Raw genomic sequence first — 23,829 nt, forward strand, 5'->3', positions numbered from 1 at the left:
GGGTCAAATTCCTGGAAACTCCTACTGAACAGCACTGTGGGAGTACGTGTAGGGAGTACCTACACGGACTGCAGCATTCAAGAAGGCAGCTCACTACCACCTTCTCAAGGGCAATAAATGCTGACCTTGCCAGCGATGCTCACATCCCGTAAATGAAAATAAAACATCTTCTCCAAGCATGTGATCTTGATGGCTTGACTTGGTAAGGAAAGTTTTATTTGTATGAGCCTCCAAGGTTTAGTTAGCATTAGCCCTTTCCTTTCATAGCATTCAGTCTAACCACTGACTCCATTTTGAGGACACATTTAAGGCAATACTTAGGGCATTTCTCCTACATTCATGTATAATACTCAACAGCAAATGTTAGGCTATTTCACCACAGGGGCATCACAACGAAGGTCAATCCTGTCCTCATCTGATGTTTACACGTGGACTTCTAGCAAAGTATTGCCATACAGCAAGAGTACTGCCGTACAGCAAGAGTATGAACATAACTTGCCTACATGGCTCACCTATTCACTGCGTAAACTCAGCCATCAGGGGAAGGGGGGAAGCCTAAGGTAACAAATTTATTGCAAGTTTTTTTTGTTAAATTCTAATCTGAAGGTGCTAACTCATGCTGGGGTACTGTACTGCAGACACCAGCTACTTTGCCCAAGTGGTTTTTTTCATGTATGAGCCTAGTACAGCATCACACTATTCAACCACAAGAAGCATCACAGCAAAGCCAAATTTGGTCTTCACCTGAAAACATACACTTTCTAGTAGGGGTTCGATAGTGCTGATGAGCAGTTCTTGTTAATTTGACTCTCTAGCCCCTAGCCCAATACTAGCACCTCTACCGAGAGTACAAACTCAGTGCAGACAAACCTAGAACTTTATGGACCGTTAGGGTCAGTTTCATACTGGCCAGCAATGCAATAGCAAAGTTAACACTTTTGACAGGTATTGCATCGGCCAATTGACCACAAAGGGACTATCTTTTCCAATGAACTTCTGAAAATCTGTCCAATAACCACAAGTTAATACCAAATTACATCTTAAATCAAAACTCTGGTTTATTTAACACTGTACATCACAAGTTCCAGATCTTTTGGTATTGCATTTGCTGCAAAAGGTTAAATTCCACCATCCCCACAAATATTATAGTACAAAATATATTTTTAAAAGATTAACGCTACCCTTCCATCTTTAAGACACATTTTGTTTATGAAGGTACAACAGTGCAATTGTTGGAGATACCCTTTTGGAACAGGATGAGCATTCTAAATGTAGACAAACTGTCTAGCTAAACATTCAAAACGATTTAAAGATTTACAATTCATCTTTATCTGTATCCATCTCCACGTCTTTTACTTGTTCTTCCTGTTTTTCTTCTTCCTCTTCCTTTTTAGTTTTTTCCTCTTTTTGTTTCTTCTGTTCTTCCTGTTTTTCTTTCATTTTCTTCTCAGCAACCTATTATGAAACAGCTAAATGTGTTATCTTGTAAAACACTTTGCATTATGTCATTTTAAAACAAATGTTAGTTATAATGAAAGAAAATCAATGCAGCTTCACTGTTTACAAGTTTAACACACACACACACACACAAAGTTCAGGAGGCTGGAAAAAAAAAATCGGACAGTGGAGGAGTCTGCCTGCACAATTAATCTAAAGATGCTTTGATGTTTAAAAATGGCTGTTGACTGGATGGTACTGGACAGTGTACAACAAATTCAAACTTATGTCCTGTGATGAACACCTTACATATGTAAGACACAACAGCTAAAACAATGATGTCAAGAATTAGTGCAACAGGAGATGCTGCAATTGAGTTAACGTTAAACTGAAGGGTTCAGCGATTTATCATCTAATCTGCTTGAATTATAGCTTTCAACTCAGATGTGTTAATATATTTTCATCACATTTTCAGCAAGGCTTACTCAGTGTAGGCTGAGGGATTGAGGTGATGTGACATGGAACCATGGCCATATATGTTTATTATGGCATCTGACCTGAAGCATATTAGCATTATGTACCAGTATCATACTGGGTTATAATTATGCTACATCCTCCAACCCTACAACCTTCCAAGAATTCGGCATTACTCCAATTCTGCCTTCTTGTGCATCCCCAACTTCCTTTGCCCCACCATTGGTGGCCATGCCTTTAGGCCCTAAGCTCTCGAATTCCCTGCCTAAAATCTCTCCACTTCTCCTTCCTCTGTCTCCTTCTTTGACTCGGTGTCAATTTTTATCCAATTATGCTTCTGTGAAGTACCTTGGGATGTTTTACAATGTTAAAGGCGCTATGTAAATGCAAGCTGTTGTTGTTTTTGATGGCAATCAGGCACTGGCAACAGATTTTTAAAAATACAATAAATCAGCTACCTTGGTTATTCCCCATGTTTGATCGCCGTATTCCTCTGCATATTTCAAATCATTTGTTATGAGGAAGTTGTCAAAGATTGTACCAGATTTCACCTATGACAGACAAAAGGTTAGAAAAAGTACAACGTATAATTTCTAGTTGGTTCACTTCAATAAAATACAGTACAGGTAGACTATCCTTTATCCGAAAACCTCGGGACCAGCCGTGTTTCGGTTTTCGGAAAATTTCGGATTTCAGAAGGTATTTTATAAGACTGGGAAATTTGTCGGGGGTGGGGGTCGGGGTCGTGCGCACGACTTACGCTGAACGAAAACACTTTCGGTTTTCAGAGGATTTCGGTTTTCGGAAGTGCGGATAAAGGATACACTATCCCTTATCCGAAAGGGTGGGGGTCGGCGGTCGGGTGGGAGGGGGCGGCGGGGAGAAAAGAATATCGGACAGGCCGCTGTATTGTTGGGTTCACTCTCCCGGTATACCTCCTTCACAACTGCCCGGCTCGGCCTGCAATCTCCTACCCAGGAGGGAACTCAGTGACCCTCTGCTCTGCTCAGCGTAAGTCGTGCGCCACTCTGGTCATGTCGTGCGCACGACTTACGCTGAACGAAAAAACCTTCGGTTTTTAGAGGGTTTCGGTTTTCGGAAGTTCGGATAAAGGATAGTCTACCTGTACCTTGATTCTTATCGCACATACCTGCCACAGATCAAGACCAAGAACACCAATGTTATCATACTTGTACAAGTTGGCATCTGGTGTGTATTCGGGATTATCAATTTCTGGATGGACCCAATTTCTTTTGAAGTTAGGGTTGTTAATCTGACGAGATTGCCATTCACCCTGAGCATAAGAATTTTTATTTTTATTATTCTGAAGTTCATTTGGTCATTAAGACAATTGCAGCAGGTACAAATTGCAACAAAATAAATTATTTCCAATTAATGCATTGTGCTGCATCGTTTGCAAACAAACTGAATATTTATCCAAAAGGCAGAGCGAGAAAGAAAAACCTGGTAGCACTCGCCTTAACAGATTCTTTGAGAAGGAAAAAGATTTTGCTGGACAATATATTGTTGCAAAACCAGTCAGCTAACTGATCAACAATTATCAAGCAATCCCACCAGTCAGCCGGCTCCAAGGTTAGAACAGCATATACAAATATATGTATAGAAAAAAAACAGTAATCAAATTTCTCAATGCATGCTGTTCTACTGAAAACAGTAGATTGCTGGAATTTTTCTGGGAAGCTAATTAGCATCTGCTAATTAAGCCTGACTCCCAAATTGCACCAAATGGAGTTAGAAGAGCAGCATTTGCTCAGAGATGGACTTCCTCTAGAGGATGCTCTAAATGCATTTTCTACTCTCCCAGCATCTCAGATGTCCTCCTCCCTCTCTTACGATGCTGTTTCCTGTTGGCTCCATAGCAAACAGTTGCCCCCGGTGCCGTATTCAAATGGTCATTTTTCATGCACAAGCCCAGACTGTGAATTAAGGTACCACAAGATCATCACAACAATCTTGATCTTGTTTAGCATCAATACATACATACATACATCTGGCAAAAAAAGGGGTGGGGCACCAAGCCAACTACAGCACGTCTACTGCGGCCTAGCTGAGATCGGATAACTCCGTGAACCTGGAGGCCTTCAAAATTACCTATTTTACTCTCTGGTAAGTGTTATGGGGTTGGTAAAGATACATTCAACTTGCCACAGGAATACACTTTTATCCTTTTAGTTCATACATCCCTGTCTACATTTGTGGACTTTCTGGGATAAATGTTTCATAGCTTCACTAATACAGTTATGAATCCATTTCCCTGGAAAACACCACCATACTTTTATGGTCTAGGATTGTGTTAACAGCCAATTTCTCTCTGTGCAATGTTTCAATTGTTGGTGACACATGCATCTTAAACTGGAAAACAAGTTATCAAAAATGAAGTAATTTAGAGATAGTATAACATGAAAGAATCGTACACCATGAAAAATAAATCGCAACATTTCCAATGTTCACCTTGTACTCTGGATTCCGAATCATAGGAGGCTCCCATTCACCATCCATCTCATCTTCCCAGTCATCTGGTTTCTTGGCATCAGGATCTGGAATGTTTTCTGGCTTGTCCCAGTCCTCAATTTTTTTTTGGCGGTGGGGGGTGGGGGTGGAAGAGGTGGGGGCAAATAGGAAAGAAGGAAAAAAAATAATAAAATGTATCCCTACTTTCTGAAAGTGCCCTCCAGAGCACAAGGATTTTAGACATAAACAAAATCCCTGTTTCCTTTGTTCGATTACAAAGCATTTCTCAATTAGCTCCCTCCCGGTAATACATTTCATTATCACCATTTTTCAGAAGTGGATATTTGCCACTCACTGCCCACAATGGTTTTGTAGCTGCACCCCTCCATCAACAAATATTATATGGCTTGCTACTGTTAACTATCTGTGATCAGTAATATCAGCCTCAACCAGGAACTCTTTCAGCTCCCCTTTGAAAGCTTGCAGCAAATATGCACTCACTGCACAAGCCAGCATCTTGTTCCAGAAACCAATGACCCTCTGCAAACAGAGCTTCCTGATCTCGAACCTTGCTCTATGCTAATGTGATTTATGCATGTCCCCTGGTTCTCCTCAACCTATTTAATTCAAATAGTCTATCCACAGATACAGTCTAGTTCCATTATTTTTAAATACTACAAATCAAATCCCCTAAAAGTCTATGTTTTTCTAAAGTAAAAATCTCCACACCTATAGGCTTTTAAGCTAGGTGTCAATCTAGTGGCCCACTTCTGAACTTTCTCCAGGGCCTTTATATCACCATGTAAGGGGTCCAAAACTGGACACACCCATAAAATGACTAGGTATACAAGTCTACCACATGGTTAAAGGAGCCAGATTTAGCAGTGTAAACCCCAGGACTGGCTCCATTTAACACACACTGAAGAAAATGCATCCCCTCAGCTCTGGCACAATTAGACAATAAATGTGGACAAAGAACCAACAACAACTTACATTTATATAGCGCCTTTAACGTCCCAAGCGCCTCACAGGAGCATATCAGACAAAATTTGACGCCGAGCCACTTAAAAAGACATTAGGATAGGTGACCAAAAGCTTAGTCAAAGAGGTAGGTTTTAAGGAGCGACTTAAAAAGGAGAGAGGTAAAGAGGAAGAGAGGTTTAGGGATGGAATCCCAGAGCTTAGGGACTAGACGGCTGAAGGCACGGACACCATTGGTGGAGCAAAGGAAATCGGGGATGCCAGAATTAGAAGAGCGCAGATATCTCAGGGGGTTGTAGGGCTGGAGGAGGTTACAAAGATAGGGAAGGCCTTGCCATGGAGGGATTTGAAAACAAGGATGAAAATTTTAAAATCGAGGCATTGCCAGATGTAACATCTAAAACTGCATTTGGTGCTGGGAAGTTACCAAGAGCCACTTTGAAAGGTGGAACAAAGAATCACATTACTATAGAGATGACAGGAAGTGGACAGGCTCGAGTGGTTCATTAAATTGTCCTGTCCTTGCTCACACAGCCCATCCATAACTTGTAAGTTCAGTCCCTAGAGAAACCTTAGTACAACTCAGTTGTAGCATTCACAATTTGAATGGTCCACTCAATAGAATGCTGTTAAATTTATACAATTACTAAAAATTTGCCACTAATTTTAAATTATTTAAAGTTTTCGGAATTAGTGATGCCCACTTACTTCTGGTTTTACATCATCAGGGTCATTAATCTTCTCTCGATCGTCCCAGTCTTCAGGTTTCTTAGCATTTGGGTTCTTAGTTGTTTTAGCAGGCAGCAGGTTCCAATCATCCTCCAGAGTCCCAGATTCAGCTTTTTTGTTATCAATCTTCACTTCATAAGTGTTATCAGAATTAAGTATTAGGGTGTAGAGATGCGTGTACTCATCGTCCTAAGAATGTTATTTCAATTCAAAAAAGACATGACTTCTTCAATGAACAAACCCCACCTCCCCACTGCAAAATAATCAGCTCAACTCAAGCAAATCCAAAGGCAACCAGACATATAGGCCCGTATTTTCCGATCGCAGGCCTCCCGCGTGCGGAGGCCTGCGATCTGGAAAAATCTACAAATTTACCTGAGGGCTCCTGGGCCTCTCCAAACTCCAAGTGTGCAGGGCCCATGTATCCCAGGGGCGCATGTAGTTTGCAGCGTCCCTGGGATCACGTGGGCCATGGGGAGCCAATCACAGAAGGGAATCTCCCTTCATACACTTGACTGGAACACCTGTCAAATATATGAATGGAGATCACCCCAAAAACAGTCAAACTTTAAATAAAAATTTTTTAAAACACATTTTTAAAATGACTTGAAATTACAATAAATTAAATATTTTAAACAAAAATTTAAATTTTTGAAAAAAATAATTAAAGTTTTTTACGGGGCTAAAAATAAACTTACCTTTTTTAAAGTATTTTTAAATGATAAATCAGTGGAAAAAAATTCTCTTTTTCTTTGTTCAACTCTTATTGTGGTAAAAGCAGGCCTTACGCCTGGTTTTACCAGGTATGAGAATTGTAAGTGTTTTCTGCGGGCGGAGGGTCTCCAGAAAGCGGAACTCTCCGCCCGCAGAGGCCCCTCTCTAGGGCAGCCAGGAGGATCTGTGAAGACCATTCTTAACAGATCAGAAATGACGGTTTTCAGCACATGCGCTGCGCATGCCTGAATCCGACATTTCCGATGTCCCTACGGGTGGGTACACAGCGCGTACACACCCGTAGGGATCGGAATATCTGGGCCAATGTTTCCTTTCATTTACTGATATTACCACTGTTAGCAGAGCAAACCTTTGGCTTAGTGGTAGCAATTCCTTCCCCCGAGTCAGAAGGTGCAGGGTGTGAACCTTGTCCCAGACAATCCCGGTATGTGGAGATCGAAGCTCCAGCTCTGAATTCTGGGTTGACAACCAGAAGGATACTCGCTTCTGGTGGATGTGGATAGTCCCCCTCATTGTATGGGTCGTGGGAGCCCATAACACCCTCCTGCCATATAGGACTAACCACCCCATTGACTCGTATAAAGATGGTTACGCCCATGAAAGCAGCATTCGCATCACGTCCTGTCAGACTGTTTATCAGCCTGCAAATCCTTCCACTGCTTCACACAGTTCTCCAAGGCAAGAATGTGAAGATACAAAAACAACTACTGTTAGTGTACCCAGATTTCTGGAGACATCTTAAAAAGGCAAGTAGAGCTTCTCTGTGCAAATCAATTCTGTTCCTTTATTGACTTTTATGCTCAAAATGAAGGATCAGGAATGGAATACTGTTACATCTGGCGATTTGGAATCAGCACCAAGCACTCCTTGATCAGATAGAGCATCGTCAATTTCAAGCAAAGCTCCTTCTCTCCCCTATCTCAGAAGAGCACCATCTACTCTACCAGAATAGATTTTCCTTTTCCCCAATGTAGCTATTGTTTTGCCCAAGAGAGACTACAAGTTTAGAGCAGTGGGCTTCTATTGAATTGCAATTGGGTAGCAATTTGGCCAAATCTAGTTTTACACAGAACCCCCTTTTAGCCAGCAGGGTTGAATTCACCCTATTGGTCTGGACTAAATTCAAACCCAGATATGGAAGACAGTATGCCAAGACACTGTCACCTGGCTCCCACTTACATAATAGAAACTATAACCATACCAGTTGCAAACATGAACGTAGAAGTGCACTGCAAGAAAAATCTGCATATACCAAGTTATTTTAGAAGCAAATAATTTACCAAATATTTAAATAGCAAAAATGCTCAAACTTGAGAACAGTTTTAAAGCTAAAGTTATTCTGGTCAACAAAAATAAATCCTAGTCCCTCCCTTTTAGGTCTACATTTCCTGTCAAAGGGTGGTGAGCAAATTGATCCAAAGTATATACCACTGATGCATTAATTGCTGGGATCTGCACAAGGGCAATGTGAAGTGACTCACCCATCTTTTTTTGGAGAAGCATCTCTCAACATCAGCATGGCAGACACTTTTTAATAACAGGCTAAATTATTAAGCAGGTTTATAAGAATTACTGAGCAATAACAGTATATGCAAGTTACTGAACAGTCCAGTACAGTGGTGGAAGGCTAGAAACAGGGCGACACTGGAGCTGAAGTACTCTCCGAATAAGCAATCTTGTTTCTCAACAGTGACTACACTCCAAAAGTACTTAATTGGCTGTAAAGCACTTTGAGACGTCCAGTGGTCGTGAAAGGTGCTATATAAATGCAAGTCTGTCTTTCTTCTTTCTCAACAAAAACAGAAGAGTCATTGTAGGAAATACATGAGCATAAGTTTATCAACCATGGTAAGAGAAACCAAAATATTAATTTAATATTAGTAAAGAACAAACACTTGTTTCAAAATACAGTCTGACAGAGGACTTCTGGGTTTGGACAGTTTGATGATTTCAATATTTTTAAACATAATTGATTTTCCTAGTTAGAAACAAGCAGCTATCCTCCAACTGGGATTACAGAAATGTTCTTCTGGACATGATCCTTAACAATTTATCAATCAAAATATTAGTGTGCCAAAATATCTTGTCTACAAACAAATATGCTTACTTTTAATCTTCATTTTAAGCTGTGATATTTAAAACTGCAATTTATATATTAAACAAAAATCAAAAAAAAAATTCAATTTTTGACACACCTTCACCCTACAATATGAAGCTATCTCAGCACACAATTTTAAGTTAACGGTTAAACAAAAAAAACCCGAATTGATTAATAACACACTAATACAAGGCTCAAGTCACTTGAGTCACTAATTGTGCAAAACACAACGGGGGTCAAATTTGTACTGGTGGTAGCGAATCGACAGTCTGTTTGTTTTACACGCCACCCGATTTTCTTTCCCACTGAATTCAATGGAAAATGCAAATCGGACAGAGTGTCAAACGGGCTGACAATTCACTATCATTCATTTTGCGTTAATGCCAAAGATGCATTTCACCCCCAATACATTCTACATATTTAATTTTACCAGTTAGCTAACGAGATCAGAAGTGTTATAAAACTCAAAGCTCAACGTAGTTTGAGAAAAATAATTACCTTGCATCTAATATCTTTCTTAATCAAGTGATTTTTTCCTTTGTAGTTGAAGATCACATGAACTTTTTTGGTTCCTGGTCCACAAATATCTGGACCTGAGGAATGTAATGACATTACGAGTTTACTATTGAGTTCTTAAGCAAATTATAAACCTTTAGAAGTATGGCTGGTAATTTTATTAATTTAAACATTACCATTGCCCTTACTGGAACTGTGGAAAAGATCAACAGAAAAATCTGCTCCATTAACAGCTTCCAAAGACTGGGCATCTACCCTGAATTCCCAAGATAGTTTAACATGGACCACATTGTAGCCCTCTGTTTAGTTCATTAAGTAACATTAACAGAACTTTCCGTTTGGGAGGATAAATTATAATTTTTTCAGCACACTAACTTATTACAGTTCTATACAATAACTCTGAACACGTTAAGAGTTGACAAAGATCAAGGCCCAGGATTTCCTGTGAATTTGCACCCAAAGGCATGTGCAATCTTGGCATAAAACCAATTTCCAGTGTAATAGATCGAGGAAATTCAGGCACAGGTACATGACCGACGTACTTATAATACACCCGAATTTCCCCAATATTTTATGCCGGTTCACAAAGATCTTCGCATGGGCACATCAAAACTCATTATTATGGCGCTACCCCTCCATGGTAGAAAGTGGTACCTTCAAATTTCCTGCAATTACATTGGTCCAAAATGGGTGTAAATTTAAGTCCAAACTTTTAGGCGCAGTAAGACCCAAAATCAAATTTATGGTTTTTGTTTCCTCCTCAGGGATGTGCATTGTATTTTCTCCTTCTTGGAATGGGTTTTTAATGCACCAGAATGAGTTGCATTAAAAACTGAAAAGCTTCCATGATTGCAATTGCCTAATGTGCATAAATGATGGTTGTATGGCATCAAACTTGAAATTCATACTTAAAGGAGGAATGCAGGATGCGAGTTGTGCCCTGATTGTTTACGTTGTTTTTAACATTCTGGCATATCTTCATGATTGGCAGAAAATGTTGGCACCAATTACCATCAGCAAATTGGGCGTGAATTTTGCATACATTGTTAGCGTAACTTTTGGATTAAGCCGCCACAGGAAATTCCAGGCCCAAGTCTTAGAGAAGGCCAATATCATAAAAATACCAATAAACGCTCACCACCAAACTTCTCTAAACTAAATGGACTCAGATTTGGTTAAGTTAGATAAACACAAAATTGAATGTAGTGAAAAAATCTCATGTACTATTTTCCAACCTGCTCTTAAAAAAATCCTTTCTTCCTCTTTCTTCTCATTCACCTTCCCTAAAAGGGAATGATCTGATGAAGGGTACCTAATCTATTTCCATAATTTCACTCATGCTTGGTGAACTTAAGGTAGATCAAGTGACATACTAAATGGTACAATTTTAAAGACAGGGAAAAGAGTGGGGGAGTGGGACTAATTGGATAGCTGTTTCAAAGAGCTGGCACAGGCACGATGGGCCGAATGACCTCCTTCTGTGCTGTATGATTCTAACTCTATGGTCCAATGATACTACAAACTAATCGCAGGCAAGGGAGCAACCATACCATCAGGGGCTTGCCTTTTGGGCAGACAGCAAATTGAAACTCTCCAACTTGTAAAAATAATAACCTTTACAGAAGTGTACTTGTACCCTCGAATTTTACTTTCCTTTGGAAACAAAGATAAGCATTTTAAATGCACAAAGTGTTTATACACAGCTACAGAACTTTCAAAAGTGGGTTGTGAACTGTTGTTGAAAGTGAAGATTTGTTTTAAATTCAGGAAAACAGAAGGGAAACTGAAAGATGCAGTGGATTAGTAATCTGTCCTTTCTACTCTGGGAGTTGGATTCAAATTTAATTCACTCATCGAAGTCTCCTCTCTACCAAATGTAAGGATCCCAAATGGAATGAATGGGCAGCTTCAACCTAGATTCCAGTGAACCCAAGTCCAGTCATAACATTTTTCATAACTTACTTTTGGCATCTAATGAAAAAGGATATAAGATGCTTATTACCTTGCATATTCCACATTGACAGATTATTGCATAAGTAACCAAGGTATTACCATTCAAAACTTCATAGGATGTGCCTGTCCTGTGCAGTTGATGCATCTTAATAAAGCACATTTATATTCCTGATGAATTTTTAAAAAATCATCCGGGTTTCAGTTTTTTAAAAAGTATATATGTTCAGGGAAAATCATAAGATAGGGATACAGAAGACATCACTCGTTGATTTGTTGTTTGCAAGTGCAAGTTTTTCTTCATGTTGTGCCACCTCGTCCTCCAGTGTATTCCTGCAGCAGAGTTTCCCGGTTACCAATCACAGATTGTTTTTCACATGGGTGGTGCATTGATTCTGAGGGAGACATTGTCTTGCGTCTGTGACGCACAGTGGGGCGGCAGTTGCTGCTGCTATAAAGTGATGTATTTGATATGTTGATGGGGTTAGATGAAGAAAGGTGGGAGGAGGCTCGTGTGGAGCATAAACACCAGCTTGAACCTGTTGGGCCGAATGGCCTCTTTCTATGCTGTAAATACTTTGTAATACCACTAATCTTGCCTGGTCTGAAATCCCGAGAAGAGAAATTAAGTATATATCTTAAGGATAGCAAAATACTGCGGATGCTGGAAATCCGAAACAACAGAAAACTCTGGAAAAACTCAGCAGGCCAGGCAACATCCGTGGAGAGAGAAACAGAGTCAACGTTTCGGGTCGAAACCCTTCCACAGAACTGAGAAAAAAAGGCAGGAAATGAAACAGATTAAAAGGCAGTTTGGGGGCTGGGAAATGGGGGAGGGGTTGAAAGAAGAGACATTAAGAGATGTTCAAGGTGAGACGAGATAGTAATAGGACCGGTAAAGAAACAGACAATGGCTCTAGATGAAGTGTGAAATGCGCCGGCAGAGTGAAAGACAGCTGTCATGTGGGAGAGAGAAAGAAACAAGGAAAAGGCACAAACTAAAAGTGTGGATAAAAATATAAAAATATATAATAGGGGCCGAGGTTATGATCTGAAATTGGGGAGACCAAACGCAGATTGGGCGACCGCTTTGCGGAACACCTCTGTTTAGTCCATAAGGGTGACCCCGAGCTTCCGGTCACCTGTCATTTCAATTCACCATTCCATTCCCACTCCGACCTCACCATCCTCGGCCTCTTGCATTGTTCCACGGAAGCTCAGCACCTCATCTTCCGATTAGGCACTTTACAGCCTTCCGGACTCAATATCGAGTTCAACAATTTCAGATCATAACCTCGGCCCCTATCATATATTTTTATATTTTTTATCCACACTTTTGGTTTGTGCCTTTTCCTTGTTTCTCTCTCTCTCCCACATGGCAGCTGTCTCTCACTCTGCCGGCGCATTTCACACTTCATCTAGAGCCATTGTCTGTTTCTTTACCGGTCCTATTACTATCTCGTCTCACCTTGAACATCTCTTAATGTCTCTTCTTTCACCCCCTCCCCCATTTCCCAGCCCCCAAACTGCCTTTTAATCTGATTCATTTCCTGCCTTTTTTTCCTCAGTTCTGTGGAAGGGTTTCGACCTGAAACGTTGACTCTGTCTCTCTCCACGGATGTTGCCTGGCCTGCTGAGTTTTTCCAGCATTTTCTGTTGTTATTTTTTATACATCTTAAGGTCTTTTTGAGACCAGACCATACAAACTTAGCGACTCCAAGACACCTGCTACATTGGGGCGAGTTTTGTCTATTGACCTTAACTTTTACGTGCACCACATGTGAAGTGGGAAGGCAGGAAATGGAGTTCACTGCTATGGAAAATAAAGAACGAGGAGGTGCTCAACCACATTGTTGGGTCAGGGAAGAGAATTTTACTCTGCTTCCACATGTGCTAAAGTTGTTCTGGGAGCACTTGATGCAGACGCTGGATGCTAAAAAGTAGAAGCATCTTGGCTCCCCAGCACTGTCTGCCCTAATTTTAAGCACAAGAAATCAACAATATTAACTAAAAAAAAGTTAATGTCACTTCTTACCGAACATTATATAATAAGGAGAATCTCCATACATATCGTGTTGGTTCAGATCAACAGGAAAGAGCTTAATGTATCCTCCACCACAGTCAATATTTTGTTCATGTTTTACAGTGAACTGTATGACTAGAGTTTGTCCTTCATTGTTGAATTGTTCAAATCTAATTGATCTTGCGTAGAACTTGGCATCCTGACTTGTCTGGATTCCTAAGAAGAGAAATAAAGTATATATTTTCAGATCCTTTGGCGAGCAGACCCAAAATTTACTCCAAGGACTTCTAAATCGAATAGCCACTCCAAGACACTGCCGCACTGGGTTTTGTTGATTGACCTTAATCCCTGAGGGAGCACATGAGAAGGCAGGAAACAAACAGGTCATGTGACTGCACACAAGTCAGCCATATAAACTAACTCCTAAATGAAGGCCAGAGGCACAGAACTAGGGCAGTTGTTATTTTTTCTTTAAAAAAAAAGTTTTTGTGTAGGAATTTTTGTGCTGGATGTCACTGTTGAAAAATTGAATATATTTCAGATCCTGGACAAGTTGTTGCCTCCCAGGTGTTAGGGTAAGAGACATTTCAGAAGGGCTGGAAAAGGTTATAGGAGAGGGAGAACAGCCAATGTGGACCATGTGGAAGATAAAGATATAGGAAAGGCCTGAAATTCTGCAGAAGGAATTTAGGAAGCAGGCTTTGAAGCAGAATACTCTGGATTACTTCCCCCATCACGTGCTAGAATAGGGAAGGATGGAAGATTAGGGAACGCAACATGTGGCTAAAAGAGTGATACCGGGAAGAAGATTTCTGTTTTGTGGTACACTGGCACCAGTTCTGGGGGAAATGGAGCTATTCTGCAAGGATGCACTACATCTGAATAGGAAGGGAGCTGATGAACTGGCAAAATTAATAAACAGGGAAGTAAAGAGTCATTTAAACGAGGAAGGAAAGGGGCAAGGGAAATAAAAGAAATTAGAAAGAGCAAGTGGAGCAATTGGAAATAGATGAGATTGCTATACAAATAAAAAGAAATGAATAACATGCAGAAGGAATAAAGGAAGTACAGGAGGAAAAATCAAATCGACCAGTTATAAGCAAGAAAAGAGGTAACGGAACAAGATGTTAACTTGAGTAAAATATCAAGGGAAAAGGAGTAGCATTAAATATGAACAAAAATAAAGTGGGTTATAATATTTTTAGGAAGGGGGAAAAGTGGCAATATTGGCGAGGAAAGGAGAGCTACAGACAGAGTCAATATGGTTAGAGACCAAAGATTTAATAAAAGGATTGTTGCACAAGTAGGATTGTACTACATACACCCTCATTGCGGGGAGGGGAATGGAAGAGGAAATCTATGGACAGATCAGGGAGATGAGTTCATGGACATTCACTTTTTCTTATTCTATTTTCATTGTTTACCTTTGTCCTTCTCAGAATCTCCATAAAAATTTCCAGCATGGAGTATGAATTTACCATAGTCAGACATGTGGTTTGATTCTATCCATCTGCTTTCCCAAGCATCTGAAAAGAAAAATTTGGAAATGGTCTTTAAGAAGCTTTGTGATACATTTATTATTGCATGATCTAGATAAAAGCTCTGAAACTGGACAACAGTTGTTACAAGTTAAAACTAGACACTATAATACATTTCCTTTTCTGATGTTCCAATCCACCTGATGGACAAAACTGGATTTGCAGTAAGAACAGTTCAATTGGCCCAAGAGTGAAGACTGTTTTAATTCTGGTTCTCCAGACAACCTAATACTTTAGTGTTGCAACTAGACTATTTGACATTGGTCGCTCTCTGTCCTTTTAGAAAGTAATAACCTGTGCTGTAACCCTTAAACTGACTCATTTTAGTAGCAATTTCATTTTAAAATCAGGTACTATTCAAAGATTAGAAGTTTCATCTACTAAACTAAATATCCATTTTGCTATACTATAATAAATAGGCCAGGTTATAGTCCAACAGCTTTAAAGCTGTTGGACTATAACCTGGTGTTGTGTGACTTCTTACATTTGTCCACCCCAGTCCAACACCGGCATCTCCACATCATAATAAATAGGCTGTTAAAGTGGCCATAACTGGACAGATCATGATGCTCAGGTGAAATTCAGATCTGCATTTGTCCACCTTTGGACAATTCCACTGTTAGAAACTATATACTTCTCAAATTTGTTTTAAAAGTCTAGTAATATAGTTTATTTCTTAACCCACCGACACAACACACCCAGCAGAGACCTTTTGATCTAATCTACCATAAAATCTGCAGTCCTTTTCCTTGCATTACCCATTAATAACTTCAAACGCCATCCATTAACATTGTAGTACTAGTGTTGAGTGGGGGGCAGGGTGGAATATACAAAATAAGAAATCACAGAATGATACAGCACAGAAGGAGGCCATTTGGCCCATCGTGCCTGTGCCAGCTCTTTGGTAGTCCTATCCAATTAATCCCACTTCTTTGCTCTTTTTCCCCATAGTCCTGTAATTTTTTCCCTTCAAGTATTTATCCAGTTCTCTTCTGAATGTTAACTATTAAATCTACCTCCACCACCCTCTCAGACAGTGCATTCCAGATCATAACACCTTGCTATGTAAAAAAAAAAGTTTCCCCATGTCGCCTCTGGTTCTTTTGCCAATTACCTTCAATCTGTGTCCTCTGGTTACTGACTCTTCTGCCACTGGAAACATTTTCTCCTTATTTACTCTATAAAAACCAGTCATGATTTTGAACACCTCTATCAAATATCCTCTTAACCTTCTCTGCTCTAAGGAAAACAACCTCAGCTTCTCCAGTCTCTCCATATAACTGAAGTCCCTCATCCTTGTACCATTCTACTAAATCTCTTCTGCACACTCTCCAAGGCCGTAACATTTTTCCCCAAAATGTGGTGCCCAGAATTGAACACAATACTCCAGCTAAGGCCTAACCAGTGTTTTATAAAGGTTTAGCATAACTTCCTTGCTTTTATACTCTCTTGGTCTATTAATAAAGCCAGGTATACCATATGCTTCTTTAACAGCCTTCTCAACTTGACCTGTCACCTTCAAAGGTTTGTGTACATACACCCCCAGGTCTCTCTGTTCCTGCACCCCCTTTAAAATTGTACCATTGAGTTTATATTGCCTCTCCTCATTCTTCTTACCAAAATGTGTCACCTCATACTTCTCTGCGTTAGATTTCATCTGCCCGTGTCTATTCATTTCACCAGTCTCTCTATGTCCTCCTGCAGTGTTACTATCCTCCTCATTGTTTACTACATTTCTGAGTTTCATGTCATCTGCATACTTTGAAATTATGCCCTATATATCCAAGTCCAGGTCATTAATAGATATCAAAAAGAGCAGTGATCCTAATACCGACTCCTGGGGAACACCACTGTATACTTCCCTCTGTGCCTCAGCCAATTTTGTATCCACACTGCCACTGTCCTACGCTATGGGCTTTAATTTTGCTAACAAGTCTATTATGTGGTATTTTGTCAACCCCCTTTTGGAAGTCCATATACACAATATGGACAGGAAGATTCTGGAAATGCAGAAGCATCCACGTACTTTCAAGTCACCTAGATCAGTGGTTCTCAAACTGGGGTCCATAGGGACTTTCCAGGCAGTCCGCAAAATAATGTGATATTTGTTGCACAAAATGTTCCTGAACCAGTTATGTGGGATGATCTTGCATCATTAATGTTGGCGAGTTGAAACATCCGCTGGGCCAAATCGAGCCGAAATCCTGTTACTGCTTTGATGTGGATGTCAGCAAATGGGTGTGAAGCAGTAGATCCCAATCACTCGAGCACTGTATGTTTTGGGGGGTCTTTTTTTGTCTTGAGCTCTTTTTATTTTCACTGCTTTAGCTTTTTAGTATTGAATTAAAATTGAGTATTTTGCTGATTTCAAATTATACTTAAAAAAAGGTTTGTAATTAAAATTCATAGATCAGGAGTAGTTTTTAGGACGGTACGTAAAATTCATGTAACAAGTAGGAAAGTGAACAGCAGGCGGAGCTTTAAATAAATTGTCAAACATCACACCAAGGACAGACAGACTCTGCAGGCACACCTATCTCACCGATATCTATAAGGAAATATCTGTTCACTTAAAGGCTGGAGGTCCCGGTGAAACGCCTCTCACCAGCTTTTCAATGTAAAGAAAAGCTCATACGCGAAAAATTGAATAGGCCACGCAGCCAGTTAAAGTGCCCACGCACAAAAAATAAATTACAGGGAACATTGATTATGAGTATTATATAGTATTATAACTTAGATGGGGGTCTGTGATTGCTAATCTATTTGAAGAGGTCCTTCAACCAAAAAAGTTTGAGAACCACTGATCCAGATAAACCATTTAGCCCCTCAAGCCTGTTCCACTATTCAATGAGATCATGGCTGATCTGTGATCCAACTCCATATACCCACCTTAGGCCCATATCCCTTAATACCTTTGGTGAACAAAAAATCTATCAGTCTCAGATTTAAAATTGTAGTAACCTGGGAGGTTATGTGTAACCTGATCCACCAGGTGGTGCTGTGGCAATTGGGCTCCTGAGTTAAGTCTGATCTGTACTGGTTGTACTCTTTGTTTTTGCTGCCTCATGGCAGAAGCTTTTATGTATGTGCAAGTGTTGATTAAACCATGTTACGGAGTTAACCTGTGTCTGCCACCTCAAGATACCACATATGGCGACGAGAATAAAGAACGGAAAAGTTTTGGTGGATCAGTCATAGTTAGGGAGTATTCGGAAGAGGTGCTCGGGTTGGTTAGCAAACTAGTCGGAAAAGCACGAGGCTAGGCCGCGGGAGTCGAAACGGAGTTTGATTTTTTGGCTGAAGTGACCGGACTCCAAGGATGGCAGGAACGGTAGGCTCCGTGGCACCTTTTGACAGCAAGTCGCAGTCTTGGGAGGAGTATTGTGAAATACTGGGCCATTTCTTTATGGCAAACGAGGTGGACAGTGCTGAAAAGAAAAGGGCCATTTTACTGAGTTGTGTGGGAGCGCAAACCTATACACGGATGAGGAATCTGCTGAGCCCGGAGCGGCCAGGAGAAAAATCTTTTGACGAGTTGGTGAGTCTACTAAAGAATCATTTCAATCCGAAACCTAGTGAAATAGTACAGAGATGGAAATTCAATTCGAGGATTAGGAGGCCGGAAGAAAGCGTTACTGAGTATGTGGAGGAGCTTCGGAAGCTCGCACAGGACTGTAATTTTGGAAATGCACTCACAGTCATGTTAAGGGACAGACTAGTATGCGGAGTTAACGACGACAGTATACAGCAAAGGTTGCTGTCAGAAGGATTAACGTTTGAGACGGCACTTAAAAAAGCACAAGCCATGGAGACGGCTAACAAGGACATTAAGGACTTAAACAGTGTGAGCAAGGAGAAATGGAGTAAACCAGTGGGAGGAGCTGTTTTCAAGATGGAAGCTGGCGCGAAAAGTCCACCAGTCGGGGTTGGGGATTGCTACCGATGTGGCGGGACGAGCCATTATGCAAAGGACTGCAGGTTTGCAAAGGCAAAGTGCCACAATTGTGGAAAAATAGGGCACTTAAAGAAAGTCTGTAAAAGGGCAGTGAGTGAGAGAAGCAGTGCTAAAGGGGCAAAGCATGCTAAGGGGGGAGGGAGAAGTACACAAAGCGGGCAAATTACATACAAGAGGAAGAGTCTAGTGAGGAGGTTTTCACTATATACAGTATAGACACTTCAAGGCCCAACGTACCCCCTCTCACTCAGTATTTGATAGTGAACGGAGGTCAAGTAAAGTTTGAGATTGACACCGGATGTAGTGTAACCATAATGTCGCAGACTGAGTATGCCAAGCTATGGGGGGAAGCAAAAGTACCAGAGCTAGGTACATGCCCCATTAGTCTCAAAACCTACACAGGACAGAAGGTGGACATTTTGGGGGCGGCTGAAATACAAGTGGAACACAAAGGAGTCACCAAAGAGCTTACGGTGGTAGTGGTAGCAGGGTCAGGGCCAAACCTGTTAGGGCGAGGGTGGATCAGTGAGTTGAGTGTGGACTGGCAGGCAATGAATAAAATGGAGGACTGTACAGAGGCACTGCAAGAAGTGCTGATGAAGCATGAGTTAGTGTTCAAGGACGAACTGGGCACCTTAAGGGGAGCCACAGCCAAGATTCATGTAGCCAGTGATGCCACGCCTCGTTTCTTTAAACCAAGGTCAGTACCTTTTGCAATGAAAACCAAGGTGGAGGCGGAACTAGATCGTCTGCTAAAGGACAAAGTAATAGAAACAGTAAAATTTTCAGACTGGGCGGCACCAATAGTCCCGGTATTGAAGCCCGACGGTAACGTAAGGGTGTGTGGTGACTATAAGTTAACAGTGAACAGAGTATCATCACTGGAACAGTACCCCATTCCGAGAATGGAGGACATGTTAACATCGCTCGCTGGGGGACAAAGATTCAGCAAACTGGACATGAGTCATGCGTATCAGCAGATATTGCTAGATGAAGAATCAAAAAAGTTTGTCACGGTGAACACGCACCGTATGCCAGGTTACCATTTGGTGTCAGTTCTAGCCCAGCAATATTCCAACGGACTATGGAGGGCATTCTGCAGGGCATTCCAAAGGTGGCCGTGTACTTAGATGATATTCTGCTAACAGGAAGTGACGATCAGGATCACTGGACAAAGTGCTACAGCGGCTGGAAGAGGCGGGGCTACGCCTGAAACGGAGTAAGTGTAGTTTCATGGAGAAGGAAGTTACATTCCTGGGACATCAGGTGGATGCCACAGGCCTCCATCCATTACCAGGGAAAGTGCGGGCAGTGCAGGATGCACCGGCACCCACCTCAGTGACTGAACTGAAAGCCTATCTAGGGCTCCTGAATTATTATAACCGGTTTCTTCCAAACTTATCGATGCTGCTGGCACCCCTGCACAAACTGCTGAGAAAGGAGGAGCCATGGCGTTGGGGGCCAGAGCAAGCGAAAGCGTTTCAGCAGTCAAAGGAGCTACTTCAGTCCAGCAGGGTGTTAGTGCATTATGATGAGAAGGAGGAGCTGATAATGTCCTGCGACGCATCACCCTGTGGAGTGGGGGCAGTGTTGGCCCACCGCATGCCAGATGGAGCGGAAAGGCCCATCGGGTTTGTTTCACGCACGCTCACAGCTGCGGAAAAGAACTATTCACAGCTTGATAAAGGGGGTTGGCCATTATATTTGGAGTAAAGAAATTCCATAAGTACATATATGGGAGGAAGTTTGTAATCAGTACTGACCACAAGCCTCTTATTAGCTTACTGAATGAGATGAAAGCGGTGCCTCAAATGGCATCATAGAGAATAATGAGATGGGCAGTAATACTAAGAGCCTATGACTATGTGATCACGTACAGAGCCGGCAAGGAAAACGGGAACGCGGATGCTCTCAGCCGCCTGCCCCTCTCAAAATCTCCTCGCAGTACTTCCCCTGAGGAGCACGTCCTGATGCTGGATCAGGAGATCAGTCCCCTGATGACTTCAGCGCAAATCCAGGGCTGGACAGCCAAGGACCCCGTTCTGTCAAGGGTCCGTGAGTATGTGTTGAAAGGCTGGCCAGATCACTGTGAGGGACCGGAGTTCGCGCCGTACAGACAGAGACAGCACGAGCTCAGTGTCCAAGATGGATGTGTGCTATGGGGAGCACGCATCATAGTCCCAGAGTGGGGACGCTCTACTTTGATGGAACAGTTGCATCAATCGCACCCAGGAATGACTAGAATGAAAGGACTGGCTAGGAGCTACCTGTGGTGGCCTAACTTGGATGCTGAAATTGAGTCAAAGGTAAAGTCATGCACTATATGTCAGGAACAGAGGAAAGCACCTGCCGGGGCACCACTCCATCCTTGGGAGTGGCCCAGCAAACCCTGGAGGAGAATTCACATAGACTATGCGGGACCTTTTAGGGGCAAAATGTTTTTGGTGCTGGTAGACGCTCACTCAAAATGGATCGACGTTCATCCAGTGAGCTCTGCAACGACTGATGCCACACTGAATTGTCTCAGGAACAGCTTCAGTACGCATGGTATTCCAGAAATGATTGTATCCGACAATGCACAGTGTTTTGTTAGTGAAGGGAGCAAAGAATTCATGGTAAGGAATGGAATCACACATGTCACCTCGGCTCCATATCACCCAGCCTCAAATGGGTTAGCCGAGCGAGCCGTGCAGACTTTTAAGGAGCTCATGAGGAAGAGCTCAGGTGACACCCTGGAGACCAAGCTCAATAGAGCCTTGTTTAGTTATCGTATAACACCCCAAGCTACCACGGGGCTTTCTCCGGCTGAGTTGATGGGGAGAAAGTTGCGGTGCACATTAGACCTGATACACCCAGATCTCAAAAGCAAGGTTGAGACAAAACAAACAAACCAAAAAGCGTACCATGACAAACATACTAAAGCTCACCATTTCGCCATAGGGGACTCTGTGTACACCCGGAACTTCGGCTATGGAGCTAAATGGATACCAGGGCTAATCCAGGACATTACAGGACCTGTGTCATACTCCGAGTTACTAGGGGATGGTCGAGGGGTTCGTCGGCATGTTGATCAGCTTTTCAGCCGGCAGCAGGGGGAACTGCCTCAGATGGAACAAAGGGCAGTCGAGGAGGTTGTTCCAGGACCCAGCACGGCTTATAAGGTGCCAGTGGACACTGGTACTGCCAGGCCACAGCGGGACAGAGTAAAACCAACATCAGAGACTACTCCAATCTCAAGTGCGAGTGCATCTGAGAATCCACCACAAGTGGAATTAAGACGTTCACAAAGGATTCGCAAGCAACCAGAAAGACTTATACAAACCTGTTAAATTAGTCAGGGGTTAACCATGGTTAGAGCATACTGGTTAATTAAAACGTAGTACCTAGTAAGGGTTATTGTTTAAGAATTGCATATGGCAATCTTAAGGGAGGAGGAGTGCAGTAACCTGGGAGGTTATGAGTAACCTGATCCACCAGGTGGTGCTGTGGCAATTGGGCTCCTGAGTTAAGTCTGATCTGTACTGGTTGTACTCTTTGTTTTTGCTGCCACATGGCAGAAGCTTTTATGTGCAAGTGTTGATTAAACCATGTTACGGAGTTAACCTGTGTCTGTCTCCATCTATGGCCACCTCAAGATACCACAAAAATTAACAATTGATCTAGCACCAACTGCCATTTGATGAAGAGAGTTCCAAACTTCTACCACCCTTTATATGTAGAAAGGTTTTCTAACTTCACTCCTGAAAGGTCTGGCTCTAATTTTTAGACTATGCCCTCTAGTCCTAAACTCCCCAACCAGCGAAAATATCCACCAGGTCAGTTCCCCTTAATATCTTGAAAACTTCGATCAAAACACTCCTTAACCTTAAAAATTCCAGGGAATTCAACCATTAATTTGTGTGAGGGGTCTGGAGGGGGGGGGGGGGGGGGTGTTAAATAACTAAGATTCAAAATCTATCGCCGGCAAAGTTAAACCCCAAGAATACAAACGTCAAGAGAATAACTGGATTTAAAATAAACTCAGGACAGGCGTGAATAATTAGCGGTAACTACTTATTATCATTAACCCCGCCCCACATACTGACTGGAGACCAATGAATAAACCCGTGTCCCTGCCAGCAGCTGCTGCTACCGGTCACCGCCTCCCACCTGTGCCCTGAAGCACCAACTCTGCCCCTTACCATCCGCGAACTCTTCCTTCAGGTAAACCAGGGGATCCGCCAGCGATTGGGCGGCCAAGGCGACCAGCAGCATCACTGCTACCTTCATGTCACCACTGTTATTGGGTTGTTTTGGGGTGGGTTTTTTTTTCCAGTCGTTACTCGGCGTCGGTTAATGGTTTATTCTTCACTAACTCTGTCTCTGATAATGACACAAACCTGCCGTTTGCCCCCCCCGACAACAAAATTGCTGCCCGCCGGCCAAATGACCACACGCCATTGGGTGGACAATGTCACGTGACGGCGGACCGGCCAGCAGCCAATGGCGAGAGCCCACGCGGTGGGCGGGCTCTGTGAAGTAACGGCCAGATTCACACAAGGACCCTGCACCGGGAGAAGGATATGACATTTACAAACAATAAAGTAACCTTTCTCCTTTGCCACTACATGAAATTAGTTTTTAAAAAAGCCATCAAATAAATATACGAAAGCCCAGATAATAAGTTATAAAAGCAAAAGAATTTGGTCAAATATCCCCACTCCACACCCCAATGGCTTAGATGTAAAGTCACGATGTCATTGATCCACAGATCAGCAGTGTACCAGGATCAATTCCTGTGTCGCGGTAGCAGATTTCATCCCGGGGCAATCGGAGGACTGCTGCGATTGACGACAGCACCGCTGAGTCAAGCCTGGGCTCCAGCTCCTGATGACTTTATGGGTGCTGAATGAGACTTGGCTGTGATGTCCCACATAGTCAG

At 42.1% G+C, this 23,829-nt stretch overlaps 1 protein-coding gene across 2 annotated transcripts; it reads right to left on the reverse strand.

Annotated features, from left to right (window-relative positions):
• Positions 1-1,033: 1,033 nt before the first annotated feature.
• LOC147122145 (calreticulin-like) lies at positions 1,034-23,352 on the reverse strand. 2 transcript variants are annotated; one of them, XM_085982915.1, is made up of 9 exons: positions 23,090-23,351; positions 14,840-14,941; positions 13,428-13,631; positions 9,425-9,519; positions 6,073-6,282; positions 4,384-4,497; positions 3,062-3,205; positions 2,370-2,462; positions 1,034-1,455 (listed from the first exon to the last, which is right to left on the reverse strand). In XM_085982915.1, the coding sequence occupies exons 1-9, from the start codon at positions 23,175-23,177 to the stop codon at positions 1,315-1,317; spliced, it is 1,191 nt and encodes a 396-aa protein (XP_085839041.1). In that variant the 5' UTR covers positions 23,178-23,351; the 3' UTR covers positions 1,034-1,314. The 2 variants fall into 2 exon arrangements, with proteins under 2 accessions (XP_085839041.1, XP_085839042.1); XM_085982916.1 differs by lacking the exon at positions 3,062-3,205 and having other exon boundaries at positions 23,090-23,352.
• Positions 23,353-23,829: the final 477 nt, after the last annotated feature.

The sequence above is a fragment of the Somniosus microcephalus genome, chromosome 3 (genome assembly GCF_052327205.1).
Source record: "Somniosus microcephalus isolate GS21.2 chromosome 3, FLI_Smic_1.0, whole genome shotgun sequence".
In the NCBI taxonomy this organism is placed as follows: Eukaryota; Metazoa; Chordata; class Chondrichthyes; order Squaliformes; family Somniosidae; genus Somniosus; species Somniosus microcephalus.

Coding starts and splice junctions, on each gene's coding strand:
- LOC147122145 (XM_085982915.1), bottom strand. CDS start 23,177: ATGAAGGTAGCAGTGATGCTGCTGGTCGCCTTGGCCGCCCAATCGCTG. Junction 4,498..6,072: donor CTGATGATGTAAAACCAGAA/GTAAGTGGGCAT, acceptor AAAAAAATTGAG/GACTGGGACAAGCCAGAAAA. Junction 2,463..3,061: donor TTGGTCTTGATCTGTGGCAG/GTATGTGCGATA, acceptor TGTCTGTCATAG/GTGAAATCTGGTACAATCTT.